Source organism: Dendrobium catenatum, unplaced genomic scaffold (genome assembly GCF_001605985.2).
Source record: "Dendrobium catenatum unplaced genomic scaffold, ASM160598v2 fragScaff_scaffold_551, whole genome shotgun sequence".
NCBI lineage: Eukaryota > Viridiplantae > Streptophyta > Magnoliopsida > Asparagales > Orchidaceae > Dendrobium > Dendrobium catenatum.
Window position 1 is genome coordinate 185,231 of NW_021319013.1, and position 16,662 is coordinate 201,892.

The 16,662-nt window shown below is 35.5% G+C and overlaps 1 protein-coding gene across 1 annotated transcript in view; it reads left to right on the forward strand.

The window, feature by feature from the left end:
- LOC110106825 (translation initiation factor IF3-1, mitochondrial) overlaps positions 1-11,360 on the forward strand; it is a 32,943-nt gene extending 21,583 nt beyond the window's left edge. The window contains exons 5-8 of the mRNA XM_020836861.2: positions 2,382-2,438; positions 6,394-6,462; positions 9,536-9,604; positions 9,854-11,360. Of these exons, the coding sequence (XP_020692520.1) occupies positions 2,382-2,438; positions 6,394-6,462; positions 9,536-9,604; positions 9,854-11,002 (1,344 nt within the window). The 3' untranslated portion in view covers positions 11,003-11,360. The remainder of the gene's footprint in view (positions 1-2,381; positions 2,439-6,393; positions 6,463-9,535; positions 9,605-9,853) is intronic.
- Positions 11,361-16,662: the final 5,302 nt, after the last annotated feature.

The window sequence follows — 16,662 nt, forward strand, 5'->3', positions numbered from 1 at the left end:
GCATGCTGCTGGAGAAGAAGGCATGTCGTCACTACATGTCTCTAGCTCATGATTTGACCGGTGAACTCCCGATTTGGTTGTTGCATGAGGTGAGAAGAGGAAGCTTTTTTTTTTAGAACCACTACAATAATTGTGTTTTTTTTTTAAATGCCACAACCTCATTAATGTAAAGCAGTATTTTCTTGGAAATATAAGATCTTTTCAAATCATGACTATTTTTTGGGGAAAAGTTGGCTGCTTTTCTCTATACTAGCAGATTTTATTAGAGGAAAAAAATTATTTGCTTATTTGTTTAAGAAAAAAAATCATTTACTTATATAATTACGAACAAGCTCACGAGCCGAGCCTCATCAAGCTCAAACTCGAGCTCGCATCTCAATAAGCTCGGCTCACGAGCTTGTTATCAAGTCGAGCTTGAGCTGGCTCACGAGTCAGTTTGACTCATTTAGATCCCTAGTGGGGCTGTAGTGACAAGAGTAGGGCTGCAATGGTTGATCTAGTGACGGCAAGGTAGGCTTCTCTTTTTTTTTTTTCAAATTGGGCTACCGTTGGCCTTGAAGAAGCTCCTTTCTTAGATCATCTCATCTGAGAAAAATAAGATAGTTCTTTGGAAAATTGAACATGGCTAACAACATCAAATGATAGGTTTTTTGAAAAGTTTTTATTTTATTGAATGGTTAAATCTTAAAATGGTCCCTCGATCATTTTTATGTGGTCAACTTTGTCCTAGAGTATCATATTTCACCACTTTAGTGCCCGACTATACAAAATTGATCTAAAATGATCCCTAATGATCAAAATCGGAATCAAATTTCTATATTTGAGGGCTAAACTTGGATTCATTTTGAGTCATGGACCATTTTGAATTAATTTTATATAGTTGAGGGACTAAATTGTAGAAATATAATACTCTAAGACTAAATTGTCCGTCGACGGAATGATTTGGGGGGCCATTTTGGGATTTAATCTTTTATGAAAAAATTTTAATGAAAAATTAAATTTCCTAGAGTGGGGAGAAGAATGGTGGTGGAGAAAGAAAAAATTACAGTGAATGTAGTAAAAGGATGAGGACAGGTCTAACTCAACTGAAGGAAGGACAAGTACATTGGAGAAGAATTTCTGTTAGTCTCGCACAGCTCATTGATACTCTCAGAGCAAGAATGATCGTATCACACAAATTCAAACTTTATATGACTTGGTCGGAATTCTCATGGGACAGAAAGCTAATTTTCATTCATTCATCATGTTCCAAATGATTCTAGAGTGATATTTATGATAATAGCTAGGAATTTCGAAAGACAAATTTACCCTTATGGTTGTGTTACACATGCAACTCATAAAAAAATGACATTGACAATTGCAAGATGTTATAACAACTATAAGAGAAAACTAGAATTTATACATGCTAAGAATGTTGAACTTCCATAGGATTTAAACTAGAATACATGCAACTCATAAAAAAATGACATTGACAATTGCAAATGTTATAACAACTCTAATAGAAAACTAGAATTTATACATGCTAAGAATGTTGAACTTCCATAGGATGGCTTCTGTCAACCATGTGGCTAGACTATAGCTAATGTTGTATTTGCGAACATGCAAACAGCTACATATGCTTTAGAGCTGTGAACTAGGCTGGCAGATCAAGTTCAAGCTAGATCAAATTGAGCGACTCTTGTAAACGTTACCCAAAACCAGCGTGGCCTAATAATTGGATCAGTTTTTCGTGCTCGAACCCGGAATCTATGATAAAAGTCAAGTTAGGCTAGCTCAACTGGTAAATATTTATTTATTTATTTTTTTGGTAGTCTTAAGGCCGAATGGAGTTTTGGCTGCCCAAACCTGAGCTGCATGATTAATTGTCCTTAGTCAGGCTGAGTCTATTTTTTAGTTGGGGTTGGAATTCCTTTTCCAATCCTTGGTACAGAAGGTTGCGTCAATCAAGTCAGCTGGTCCCTTGCCCGCACCTAGAGTTAATTTGCATGGTGATTAAAAGAAGCCAATATTGTCATCCTAAGCGTATCTCATTGTATCCTTATTATTTGGTCAGATTGTAGGCATATCCACCCACAATTGAGACATATTTGACTTATATTTTTTAAATATTTTATAACAGAGCCACCAATTGGCATATTTGATTGTTATTCTTGCATGTCTAAGTGTCCATTTTTGAAATACATCACTTGCAAAAAAAAAAAAAATGCATGATATGAATATGAGTCTAACATAAAACGCATTCATTAAAGGTAATTTTATGAAGGATACCTGGTTGTATTATGCATCAAAATATTTTGGCTCTACTATGATGATTCTCCTGTCATCAGTTGCAAGTATCTATAAGAAATAATATGTTTAGCCAATGCCTATTTGGTTTGCAGGCTGCAATTGCATTGCGTAATGGAGAGAACAAAGAGGTTCGCTTTAAAGCTAAAACTGTAAGTATTTTTGTTCCACTCTTTTTATTCAAGCTGTATGGTCATTACTCTTGGGCCATTTATTGATATAGACTACATGCAAATTGCTATAAATTGTTACAATTTTCGTTTTATTTTTTTTTTTAATTTCTGTTTTAAAGTCATCTCTTAAATTTTTATGATGTTTTAATAATTAGTAAATACAAATCCAAAATTTGTATGACAAATTAGTTTTACTTCAACTTGTTTTTGATGGAAATCTTTACGTTATTAATCATCACATCAAGCATTAGTTTTAATGCAATCAGCTTAATTATTTTCTTTTTTCATTATTCGATTTTTTTTATTTGATTTGTTTGTGTTTTAAAACATGCTAGTGATTCTGACTGAAAGAGATTGTGCCTTATTTTCTAGCTTTAGGTTAGTTTTATAATTGGCATCAGGTTAGTTTCCATTCAGTTTGAATGAATTCCCACTGTACATTGTTAAAATTTGGAGGGGATAATGTGGAGTTTTTAAGTGATAGTTTCTCTGTTTTGGAAAATCAAGGTTTGGCTTCAGCTTTGGGGCGATGCATATAGGTTAGAAGTGTTCTGCGTTAGTTCTTAGCATCTATGTGTTGATTGTTTTGGAAAGGCGGTTGTTGCTTTTAGAAAAGAAGTCTGATCTGTGGATTTTGAAGTTGTGGTTCTTGTTGAGGGGTCTGGGCATGACTTGCAGGTTTTCTGCTGAAGAGTCTTTGTAGCATGCAATTTGCCTGCTTTCTTTTTGGAAGATGTGGTAATTATGTGACTAAATATTCGTTTGGGACAGATTTTTTACTGTTTTTTAAAGCAATATTTCAGTACAAATTTTTTTTTTGAACTAGAAAATTAAAATGGATCAATGATTGTCTGTTTTGAGAATTTTAAATTAAATTAGAAATTAATTTAAATTTTAATTGGAATTGATCTTATGCGAATCTCATCTTAATTATTGAAGAGTCTACAAATAGTTGATTTGAGTCATGTCACTCAAAACTTTGACTTGAATAAAATTTTTCTTTGAAGTTTTAATCTTATGAGTGCAAATTGGATGTGGTGATTTCTTTCAGCCTGGAATAATTGCAACTATTTGATTACGAGGGAAGTCATCTCTTTACACTGGCTTGAAACCTGATTTTCTTATTTTGGCATTTTTGTTTTTATTTTATATATATTATTTATTATTGACTTGTTTAGTGCTCTTGATTTGATCAAAAAGTGTTACTTGTCAAATCTAATTTGTCAAAATTAAATTCAAATTTCTTAGTGATTTATTTGTTTCCAATTGCTTGTTGAAAATTTTAAATTATTTAGTCCTTTCATTATCATTTGATTTTGAACTCTAGTACTAGTTTATATTTAAAGAAAGCAAGCCGTTGGTTTAGTTGGTAACTTGTGATCTACGAATATTCAGTTTTTTTCTTTACATGAATTCGTTTGCCTATCATATTAGTGGTATTATGAAACTTGACATTGAGTTGCTTGCGTCAAATTGGTACCATAGCTTTAGATTATTTTAATATTTCACTTTGAAGCTAGTCTAATTATCTTGGTAATTTGACTGAGCGTGAAAGAGATGGATTCTAACAACTTTGTAAAATCAAGTGGCTGGTTATTGAATAAGCGAAGTCAAATTTATGACGACATTAACTTGTTTAAAACAAGAAATGATAGTTTAAATGCCTATCAAGCCATGTCTGTTAATTTGAAGTGGATTCTAATCACAATGATGAATCAAGTCATTTGAATTTTAATTTCGGTAGGAGATAGAAAAGTATTTAAGTTAGACAACTCAAGGTTATGAACGAATGTTGCTTATGAAAATTATTAATGCTAACATAGATAAATTATTATGAAAATTATTAATGCTTATGAAAATTATTATGAAAAGTATGAAAATTTTGATGCAAATGATGACAATCATAAAAATTAAAGCTGAAATTCTACTTATAATGTTAAAATTGATCCTAAAGCTTTCACTGACTTGTTACTAGATGTAGATGATGACAGCAAAAAAAATTGAAGTTCACGTAACCATAAAAGAGTAGTTATGAATGTTGGCATTAATTTGGTTAAAATAAGAATTGATAGTTTAAAGGCCTATCAAGCTATGCCCGTGAACTTGAAGTGCATTCTAATCACAATGATGAACTAATTTACTTGAATCTTTGTTTATGTAGAAAATAGTAAGTATTCGAGTTAGAAAATTCATAAATGATGACATAGCCATCATAAAAGTTAAAAGTTAGCATAACCTTAAAAGAGTATTTATGAGTGTCAAAATATATTTGATGAACGACAATTGTGATTTATGGAAAATTTTAACTAGTCAAGCTAAAATTTGTTGTTTAAGCATATAAGTATCAAGGGAAGGATTGGAAAGGAAAGTTATTACCATATGGTCTACAAATAAAGAACTAAAAAAAAAACTATTTTTCTGTCATATCATGATTGTTTGTTTGATAAATTTAATTCGTTAAATTCGTTAAAGAAATCTATCAAAACTATTATTGAATAATTGGACTAATTTGAAGAATTGATGTTACATTTTTAGATTGTTGAAGGTCCTCAAATAACAATTTTTTGATTTAAGTCTAATTTGATATTTGATATCAAGAGTGGTGTCATGTCATTATATTTCATCACTTAAACATAATCTTGAACTTCCATTGGACTTTGAACAAATTTTAAGAATGCGACTAAAACGGTCATCATTTCGTCAAAGCAATAAATTTAGTCTGTTGCACTTATTACATCTTAGGTGTAACATTATAATTAATAAAAGTTCCAAAAAAAAAAAAACATTATAATTAATAATGATACTAAGGGGAAATTAATTGCATATGATTTTGGGTCTATGATTTTTGCAAATTTATGTTTTAATTGTCATAACTTTGGTTATTATGCTAGTAATTTTTCCAGTAGAAACTTACTTATAAACGCGTGGAATATAATGAAATTAATGATTCTAGTGATCTTATGAGATTGATGAGGAAATTAGAGGTTATGTGGATGCTTTAATTTATAATCCTTTGAATGGTCTGCATTGCATCAAGAATCTAATTTGAAGATTTGTAAATTGTCAAGCCTATTTCAAATATGTGGAGGAGCTTTGCAATCTTATAATTGATAATGAGAGTTGATGAATATTGTGCTTAAGTCTGCTTTAGGCTGCATTAAACTTGAACTGCATCCATAATCATATAAGTTAGTTTTGTTAGATAAAATTGTTATATACGTCAATGGCATTTAGCTTTTGTTCTGTTTGACGATTGGAAGTCGTTCAGGCAATCTTGTGCAGTGTAGCACTTGCCAATGATGGTCGGTTGCCCTCCTTTGCTCATGTAAACTTTTGGAGTGTAGGTGGAGGTCAACACACATGTTTGATTTTAAGTTAAAAATTTGTGTATTGTAAAATGATGAATTTATTAGATAATCATTTGATTGGATGTAATTAAAAATCAATCTAGGTTTTAAACTCTACAAACGCCATCAAAATCACTCCAAAGTGATGATTTCTTTTTTAGACTAAAAATGGTCCTAAATTATGTTTTCTCTTTAGAAGCAACCAAATGATCTCAAATTTGACCTTTTTATCACAATGATTAGTCCCAATGATTATTTGACTAGCCTATAACACTGATTTTTTTTTTATTTGCTGTCAATCTGAATGAAGTGTACAGCTCATACTGCAAAATCTTGATCAATGCTAGGGAGTTTTTTAGTTGGAAATCTTACGTGAGAAAGGCTATGTAACTGCATGCTATTAAATGAACCATTTTATTTCTAAATTCAGTTTATTCTATATTTTTAACACTTGTTCCAAAATTTTTCTTTATTTTGTGTTAATGATGAGTTCTGCAAAATGTAGCTTCGGTTTAAACTGTGAAGTCATCTCTATATAACTTTTGTTTGGCTACAATAGCATATTAGTCAATATATTTCTCTTCCAGGAATTAAAGGACCTGAAAATCAAAGCAGAATCAGTTAAGAGATTGATGGAGCGTGGTTATCGGGTGAAGGTAGAGGCTATGTCCTTTCTTTAAAAAACCTAAAAGCTTTTTAACCTATTTTTCATACTTTTTATTGTGGTTCTTTCAGAAGCTTCTTCTCAGGTTTTATTATTGTTATGATTATGAAACATGATCCGTCTAAGTGTGCTCTTCTTTCCTTCCTTTATTAAAATGTGAAAAACTAGTATTGTTTAGCAAATGTTATGCACCCTCTTTCACTTTCTTCAAATAAATGAGGGGAAAAAATAAGTGAATGATGAGGAGAATAGAGGGACAGTAGTGGAGGGGGGTTTCTTCTGCTTACTTGAAACTTATCGGTTCATATAAGAAGTTGTACTTGATCTCAACTTACGAACCATTCTACTTTTGGAGAAAATCAAGTGTACTATGTATTTTTATACCCATTTGGTAGAATGCTGATGTAAAGTAATATTCTTCTTGTAAAAATTTTATTAGACATTTCATTAAAACTAAAATTAATAAGTTTTAATTTAAAAAGTTTTAGTCAGAATTTATAAAATATGGTTGGTAAAAATATGTGTGACTAAGTTGAAAATAACATCTATTTGCATTTGATTTCTCTAAATCAATAAATATCATATTTTATGAAATGTGACTAAAATTTTTTAAATTAAAACTAAAATTATTATTAATTTTTTTATTAAAGAAATGTTTAACAAAATTTTTTATAAAAATTACAATTACTTGAAATTATATTTAATAAATGTTTAATTAAAACATGACCCAATTACGATTACATTTAACATCATTAACTCCAACATTAGATGTTAGGACAAAATATCCCATTTTAAAGAGGTGAGAGACCAAATTAGTACCTCAAAAAAGTTGGAGACTATTTTGATACCTCACAAAGAGTTGAGGGTTCATTTTGATCATTTTATCTTCAAATACACGTAGTGTAGACTTGTTTGAAATGACCCTAGTTCAATGTTGTCATCTCTTAGTTGATCTGAAGGTCATGGTGTGTCATAACCTCAATATGCTCCATCAAAAAACAAAAGAAAGCAATTGAATGACTCGAGCCACCATCCCTATAGGGTAATGCTATGATACTCGTTATTGTGCTTTCCTTGTTGTTAAGGTTGTAAACCTTATCTCCTTTAATAGGGTCCGCATAAAACTAACAAACTCATTAAATCAAAATATAAGCCTTCCGGTTGATTTAAGCAGCAATTCAATTAACAAGACCATCAAAAATCAACAAAGCTCATCAAACCAATTTAATTATTCCAGATACTTTACATGTAGGGTAACATTATAAAATTCTTTATTGTGCTTTCCTTGACCAAAATGTTATAAGTCTCACCTATGGACCTTCCAATCGATGTAAACCCCAACTCAACCTAAATTTGGGCCAGCTTCCGTATTAATAAGTATACCATTTAAAATCAAATTCACCTACTATATCCACACAATAACATCAACATCAAGCTTTTATCTGACTATGTGGAATCGGCTACATGAATCATTTTTCTCAATTATATCCTATTAAAAGTCAAATCCTCATTTAAATTTATTAAAAAAGATCATTTCTAATACTTTCTAGCCAAGATATGAATCCTTTAATACCTGCTGAAAGGCATGCAAAACAAAAAAATTCCAGTCTTAACCATGCCTTTTTGAGTCAAGCTAACATTCATCAATAATTGATGGCCACACCATACCTCTAATCTCTTGTTGGTCATCTATAGTACGTCTGAAAGGCAAGCTGCTATGTTGTGTGCCCCTTGAACTATTCGATGAAAATTGGTACAACTAGCTCTCTGTTAACAAATGAGTTGATGCCAACTTTGGAAGCTCATCTTTGGCTAGCAAACTAGGAGGTAAGACTTCACAGCTCTGTGATATTGGTACAATGTGTTCATTGGTTTAGTTGAGATGACAGAGTCATGAGATGTTGGCCGAATTTAACCCCTTCGCCCTCCCCCAATCATTTCACACTTGATCATCCCTAAATGCCAAAATCTGAGACTAAGCAACCTACTAATCAGTAGTACTCTCTTGTGAATTGGAGATGCGATTAATTGTGAGGGCTAACAGTTATGGCGAGTCTCAACGACTGTAGATCTAAATAAACTCTATTTTAAACATCAGCAAAAAATTTGTTAAAACAAACCCAACCTGCTTAAAAAAACTACTTATGAGTTTTCATTTGCATGTCGAAGTGGCTCACAGCTAAGTGGTTTTCTTTTCCTGAGCAAAAACTCGTCTTTATACCATTATTTTATGTAATAGATCCAAATTGATACTTGAATATATCACATCGGGGTACTATTTTATCTTCTAGCAATATTGGATTAGAATTATTACAGTTATATTCTTGTTATTATATATAATTGATTCATATTTATACTTAATCTTTCACTCCTAAGTACCATTTAACTTTTAGAAATATTGAGTGATATTATTATCACTTTTACTAAAATTCTGTATCATTTACTCGTTCTTTATTCCATTAATGATTTAGCGTTAATACATCTTCTCAATGTTATAGTTTTTTATTTTTTTCAACTTATGTATCACTGTATTCTTAGTAATTTCAAAAAGTTAAGGATTGCATGCTATTCTAATGAGAATTCGAAAATTCATTAATCGCCAATCTTGTAAAATTAAATGCAAAACTGGAATATTTTCTTCCCCGTTTTTTCTGCTTCAGCAAAAGGCAACATTTTATATTAGTCCAGTTCGTTTCAATGGGTGAGGAAGCTTAGTTTTTTACCCTACTTTGGCTTGCGGTTCAAGATTTACCAATTATTGAGAATTCCAGATTTTGGTTTTTGCTTGCTCAGTCAGTACCATAGCAGTGGACGGAAACATCACTCATCTTTAGAATTCCATAACTAGTACCAGGAAGGAACAGCTTATGAATAGAATTTATTGAATTCCCTCGTTGTAACTTTTCTTGCTACACTGCCACATTTTGGTGTGTTAAAATGTCGTTTGCATCCATTTATTCCTTCTCTGATCATTTAAAGTGGTCCTTGTAATTTTTAATTCGTCTTTTCTAGTCCCATGCAACCAACGGTCTGATACATAAGCTGACATGTTTTCTTCATGTAAGTGTACTGCCATGCCCACAGGTAAAGATGATGGAGATCTGGGAGGCCTGCTATTGAATCTTCTATCACTGGTCAGCAATATTTTCATTTATATATATATATATATATATTTCTACTAGTCTTAGGCTTCGTTTGGGACGACTTTCTTGTTGCTTCTTAAAGCAGCTTTTTAGTACAAAAAAATTATTTTTTGTACTAGAAAGCCGCTTTAAGAAGCATGAAGAAAGCTGTCCCAAACGGCTTCTTAGTCCTGCATTTTCCATCAGAGACTTTAGGTTTTACTTTGGTTGCCAACTTTCTGAAGGAATTCACCTGTACAGATAGAAGACATATCAATTGTTGAAAGTGGCCCACATCTGGATACCAAAAATGCCTATGTAATTGTAAAACACATTAAGTTTGGATCTAAGAAAGGAAAGAAGGTCAGCAAAGCTGTGGAAACTGTTAGCAGTGTCCTAAGTACTCGTTCTGATGCTGCAGCAGATAACAATAGTAAAGATGAGGATGATTGCCAGACTGAAGAAGAATGGGAGGCTGTTGAATCTGATTCTGAAACTGAAATTGATAACCCATCTAAACAATTTAAAACAAATACCCCAAATCTTTCTGGTTCGCGCCCCACCTTGCCACCGAAGGTGGTCGGCAATGGCTTTGGTGCTGTTACGGAGTGGTCAGGTACCAATACAACTGATGATATCAAGGCTGAGATTACTTTCAATACTAAGCATACAAGTTCAAGTGTTACTATGTCTACTTCAGATGAAAGTATTAACACAGCAAGTAGAAGGAATTCTGCTGGGTTTTATCCCTCACAGACAGAGTCTTATGTTACTGAGACTAACCGATATAGCAAAGGAAGTAATTCAACATTCCATCAGATTAGACCTACAAACCAAGATCGTTTTTCTCCTGGGCATGTAGCAACTGGAAATCAACAGAGGATTCCAGAACGAAGCAACAGACGCGAAGTCGAAAGATGTGGTCCATCAAATCCAAATAATCGACCGGCAAATGCAAATTATTATCCGAATTCGGTGTCTTCTGGCCATGGTGTTTTCAGTGCCTCACAAAGTTCTGGTTCAAATGACAGAAGAAAGGCTGGAGGTGCAACCATGGGTAGTCCAAATGCACCTAATGTCCCTCAACAAAGCTATGGAGTCTTCAGCTCTGCAAAAACCTCTTCACCTCTTGATGTTAAGAACATGAAAGAAATATCAAAGGATAGAATGAGCAAATCTAATTCTCCAACTACATCAAATTATGGAATCTTCAGTGTTCCCAAAACCATTTCATCTGAGGATCAGATGAAACAAAGGGTTTCAACTAGAGATAATTCCATCAGAGTAGCTCCAGATTATGTTGATAACGGCAAGTCTAGTAATGCAGGCCCACCTTCACCTCGGTTTGGAATTTTCACCTCTTCGAAAAAGATACCTTCTGATGAAGATCGTGTGGGTGATAAAAACTGACCGCCACCTGTTTCAGCTGGTTGTCAAATAATCTAACGGTCCTGAGTTTGAAAATTCTGGGCATGCAGGTTGTTAATAGGAAAAACTAGGAGATTCATATTTACAGCTGTTAATTATGAACTGTTATTTTATTTTATTTTATTTTTATGCTTCATTATGAAGCATGACAATGATTCATCTGGGATTTGTCTTGTTTATCTGGGAATTTAAGATGATTCAGAGCTTCTTTGGCAATAAGGATGTAATAGAAAATTACCTGGATTGATGTAACTAAACCTGGTGACAATTTTGTAGTTTAAACATATTTGAATATGTAATCTCAGACAACAAGATTTACAAGATTTTGTTTTGCAGCCAAGTCTTACGGTGCAATAAGGTGAAAATCCACTATGAAATGGGAAAATTATCTATGAAATGGGAAAATTATACATGATATAGAGAAAATTCATCTCATTCTACAGGAGGCGTCCTTTACACAGAGTCTTATCTTATCATTCCGTGATTCCTTGGTCCTAATGCAGTTCATCATCCGGAGACCAACTAGAATGTGTCATGGCAGCGGAACCGAGCGGTATTGAGCCGCGGTATCCAACGGGGGATGACGTGGCGCATTCTGATTGGTCTTCGGCATCCGCACAGAATAATTTCTCCGTTATTACCTGTATCCCATATATGTATAAATAATATTTTGCGCAAAAAATTTGGCAAGATTAGCTTCCTGATTTTTGTTAATATTAGGTGATGATGTGCATCTATTGGTGATTATGATGCACCAATATGTTATAATAATGAAGTGTGTAATGTTGGACATATTTTTATCCAAAATGTGTTAGTCATATCATATGTTCAATTAAAATAAATAGTAAGCTTGCATGCCTAATAAATTTAGTACATTACTAACACGTCTAATGTGTGTTAATATTATTTTTTTAATAATATTTGTATCTCGTGTTCGGGGCATTTCGTATCTATATTTTGATTCCGATATGAATGTATCATAGGATTTTAAATTGTTTTTAATTTAACAATTCTCATAATTTTAATTAGATTCTTGATTAATTAATTTGGGGTATGTTAGAGCTAACCTATACAAATAGACATAACTATGGCTGTTTTGCCTAGCTGATGCAGTGCAGGTTAAATAAACCAAGCCGGCGGCATATCATATCTTTACCGTTGCTGATGGTTCCACTACCTAGTATTACTTTTTGCTTTTTCTCTGACATTACTTTTAGCTTTATTTACTATTTTATGGTATTTAGAAAAATAGTATAGCAAAGAGTTACATATAGGAGAAAGGAGCAAGAGGTACGGAGCTTTTTGTCATCTCCTTTAGTTATTCTCAAGAAGAATACAGAATATACAGAGGTATTCCTATACCTTTCCCTGTGTTGTTTGCTCTGTTTTGTGCATTTTCTTCCAGGTAACTACCGATCCTGTACAAGGCTATCAGTTGGTATCAGAGCTAAGGCAGGAAGAAGATGACTGACCGTGGCAAAGAGCCGGTGAGGGAAGAAACTCGCACCATTGATATGCTGTGGGCGAGTCAGGACAAAGTCAATCAGAGGATCGACGAGTTGGCGGCAGACATTCAGAAGCTGGCTGTCGAGGTTCGTCGTGGGTTTAATCCCAATCCGGCGAGAGCTCCGCTGAACTTCCATCGGGAAGAAAGACCTGCAAATAGGCTTCCTCCGAGGAGACGAAATGCAATCGGTAATCAGGGAAGATACATTCCGAGAAATCAAGCGGAACCAATTGATTCAGGTGAGGAAACTCCTCCGCGACGTGGGTACCTGAATCCCGCATGGTCCAGTGGAGAGGAAACTGATGAAGGATGGACGCTTAATGACCAGAGGCGTCGACGGGTACCTCAGTTCCAGCAAACCGCAGGGGAATTCAAGGTTAAGCTTGATATTCCATTCTTCGATGGACACCTGCACATCGAAGACTATCTTGATTGGGAAAGAGCGGCCGAAAATTTCTTCGACTATATGGAAATACCTCCTGAAAAACAAGTAAAATATGTGGCTTGTAGATTGAAGGGGGGAGCAAGTGCCTGGTGGGAGCAGATTTTACAATCCAGAAGACGAGAAGGTCGCAGCCGGATAAGCGATTGGGGAAAAATGAAACAATTACTGAGAGCTCAGTTCCTGCCTACTGATTTTGAGCAGATATTATACATGAGATATCAGCACTGTGTGCAAGGGCCGCGCACGGTAAGCGAGTATACCGAAGAGTTCAACAGATTGACCGCGCGAAACGATCTGCAGGAGTCGGGCACTCAACTGGTTGCTCGGTATATTGGGGGTCTCAAAGAAAGCATCCAAGATAAACTAGAATTGAATACTGTTTGGACTATGCCGCAGGCCGTGAACTTGGCAATGAAGGTCGAAGTACAATAAGGCCGACACTCAAAAACGACAGCCACTCGGAGGCATTGGCAAGAAGCGAATTCCGGAAGCATTAAGAGTAACTCTCACGCTGCAGCACGAAGCCAGCCATCTGCATCGTCAATGCCGGTACAATCCTCTGTCAATGCTGGAAATGAAGGGAAAGATTCACATAAACCAAAAACAGCTCCTCAAAGCAACCCATATGCACGGCCAACCCTACTGAAATGCTTTCAGTGCTTTCAACCGGGGCATAAGTCCAATGAATGCTTCCAAAGACAGCAATTGCAATATGCAGAGGTTGAAGACGGGGAAAATCTAGGGGATGTTGATGCCAATCATGAGGCGGAAGTTGAAGAGATACAGGCGGATGAGGGGGAACTTTTTTTAGGAGTAATGGAAAGGTTGCTGTTAGCTCCAAGGAAGCCCAACCCGTCTCAGAGACACGCAATTTTCAAGACCAGATGTACTATCAAGGGCAAGGTGTGTGATCTTCTCATTGATAGTGGGTGCACCGAGAACGTAGTCTCTCGATCAGTTGTACAAGGGCTGCAGTTGAAGACAGCCAAACACCCCCAGCCGTATAAAATAGGATGGGTTAAGAAAGGCTTGGAGATCATTGTTTCAGAGTCCTGTCGTGTCTCGTTCTCTATCGGCAAACATTTTACATGCGAGGTCCTTTGTGACGTCCTAGACATGGACGTGTGCCATCTAATTTTGGGAAGGCCATGGCAATTCGATGTGGATGCGCATTATGAAGGAAGGGCCAATGCGTATTCGTTCGAATGGAAAGGAAGGAAGCTGCGACTACTCCCGGGAAACGCCGAACTCCCCACACCCGCCAACCTTACTGTCAAACAAGCTGCGGCTAATCTGGTCTCAGGACCTGTTCTTTTACAGTGCTGGCGAGAGCCATCTCCTATGTTTGGCATATTGATTGCTGAAGTGAATCACAGCACCGACTCCCCAGTCCTGGCCGCAGACATCACTGCCATTCTCGAGAATTACTCTGAAATTATTCCAGAGGAGCTGCCAGCGGAGCTTCCGCCTTTAAGAGGCGTTCAACACCAGATAGATTTAATACCAGGGGCTACACTACCGAATTTGGCTCACTATCGCCTCAACCCGAAGGAGCAGTCCATTTTAGCTGAAATCGTGGACGAATTACTGGAGAAGCAGCTGATACAAGTCAGCCTCAGTCCTTGTGCGGTACCGGCGCTCCTAGTCCCAAAGAAGGGTGGCAAATGGAGGATGTGTGTGGACAGCCGGGCGATAAATAAAATTACAATCAAATATAGGTTTCCAATGCCCAGAATTGAGGAACTACTGGATTCACTTACGGGTTCCTCTGTTTTTTCCAAATTAGACTTGCGGAGCGGCTACCATCAAATCCGTATTCGCCCCGGCGACGAGTGGAAGACGGCCTTCAAGACACCGCATGGACTGTTTGAATGGAAGGTGATGCCATTCGGATTGTGTAACGCGCCGTCTACATTCATGCGGATGATGAACGAGATCCTAAAACCGTTCCTCGGGCGGTTTTGCATTGTCTACTTTGACGATATCTTGGTTTATAGCAGCAACCGAGAACAGCATCTGCAACATTTACAGGCCTTGTTCAAAATTCTAAAGACAAATCAGCTATACCTGAACCGTCCGAAGTGTGAGTTTGCTACGAGCTCCATCCGATTTATGGGCTTTATAGTGTCTGCTGATGGTTTACATGTAGACCCGAACAAAATCTCTGCAATACCCTCCTTCTTCGACATTCGCAGTTTCCATGGGCTAGCCAATTTCTATAGGCGCTTCATTAGGAATTTCAGCATCCTAATGGCCCCGATCACAGACTGTTTGAAGTCCAAATCCTTCCATTGGGGAACCGAGCAGCAGCAGAGCTTTCAAGACATTAAAACCGCCCTCACCACGGCACCCGTCCTAGTTCTTCCTAATTTCGAACAACTATTCACCGTCGACACGGATGCTTCCTCGATTGGCATCGGAGCTGTTTTATCACAAGGGGGCAAACCAATTGCTTTTTTTAGCGAAAAGCTGGCTCCGGCACGCCAGAATTGGACGGCCTATGAACATCGCATGGATTTCCTGATATGCATTGATTCATTGATTTCTGATTGATTTATTGATATTGATGGATTTATTGCATTGATTTATTATTGAACGGATTTATTGACTTTATTGATTGATAATTGATCATTGATACTATTGATTTTTCATTGTATTGACTTGCTACAATTGATTTATCGTATTGCTTTTCCGATTGAGATTATCGACTTGATTGATTCATAGATACCGGCACCGACATTGATATGGATTCTGCGTATTGATTCATAGATATTGACACCGATATTGATATAGATTGTATCGATATTGATAGATACCGACATTGACATTGATATGGATATAATATTGACATATGGATATTATTGATACGACAGATTCTGACATGCTATTGATACACTGATACATTGATTAGTCGTACCGATTATCGATTGATTGATTGAATGGATTGTTGCCGTATGGATTTGATTTATCGTAGAATAGATTTTTTTATGAAGCTGATTGTATTGATTTTAATTGACCTGATGATTTCATTGTATGGATTTATTTTCAATTGCTAGGTTGATTTATTGAGTTGATTCGACTGTTCTATGGATTTCCTTGCTGATAGATATAATTGACTAGAAAGTGCTCTATTGATTGAGATGATTCCCTATTGTAGCATTGTACGTCGTCACTATTGAACCGTTCTCGCTGCCGTGGTGTCATTGAATATTATATATTGATATCGAGTAAATCGTATTGACTAATTGAATTGACTGTTTTGCAAGAATGATATAGATACAACGAATTGGCTAGACAACACGATTGATTGAACTGATGGTATTGATTGATAGACACTGCTACGATGGATAGATATTGACTGGAAGCACTTACTGATTTGATTGCTAGGGAGTATTGATTTATCGATGTTTTTACCGCTGTATTGATTATTGACTATTGATGGATTTGATTTGATTTGATTTCCGTATCTGCATTGATTCATTGATCATGTACGATTGATTTGATTTGATTTGATTGACCTGCATATTATTTTCAGTGTCGTGCTTTGATTTCAGTTGTAGGCTTTGGTGACCTGCTGGGCTTTGTAAGCTCATTATATGTGGTTAATATTTCAGGTGCAGAGCCTCCTACGTGATGCTTCTTCGATTGTTGTAGCTTTGTTTTGTAGTCTTGGTAGACTTCTGTTTTGTA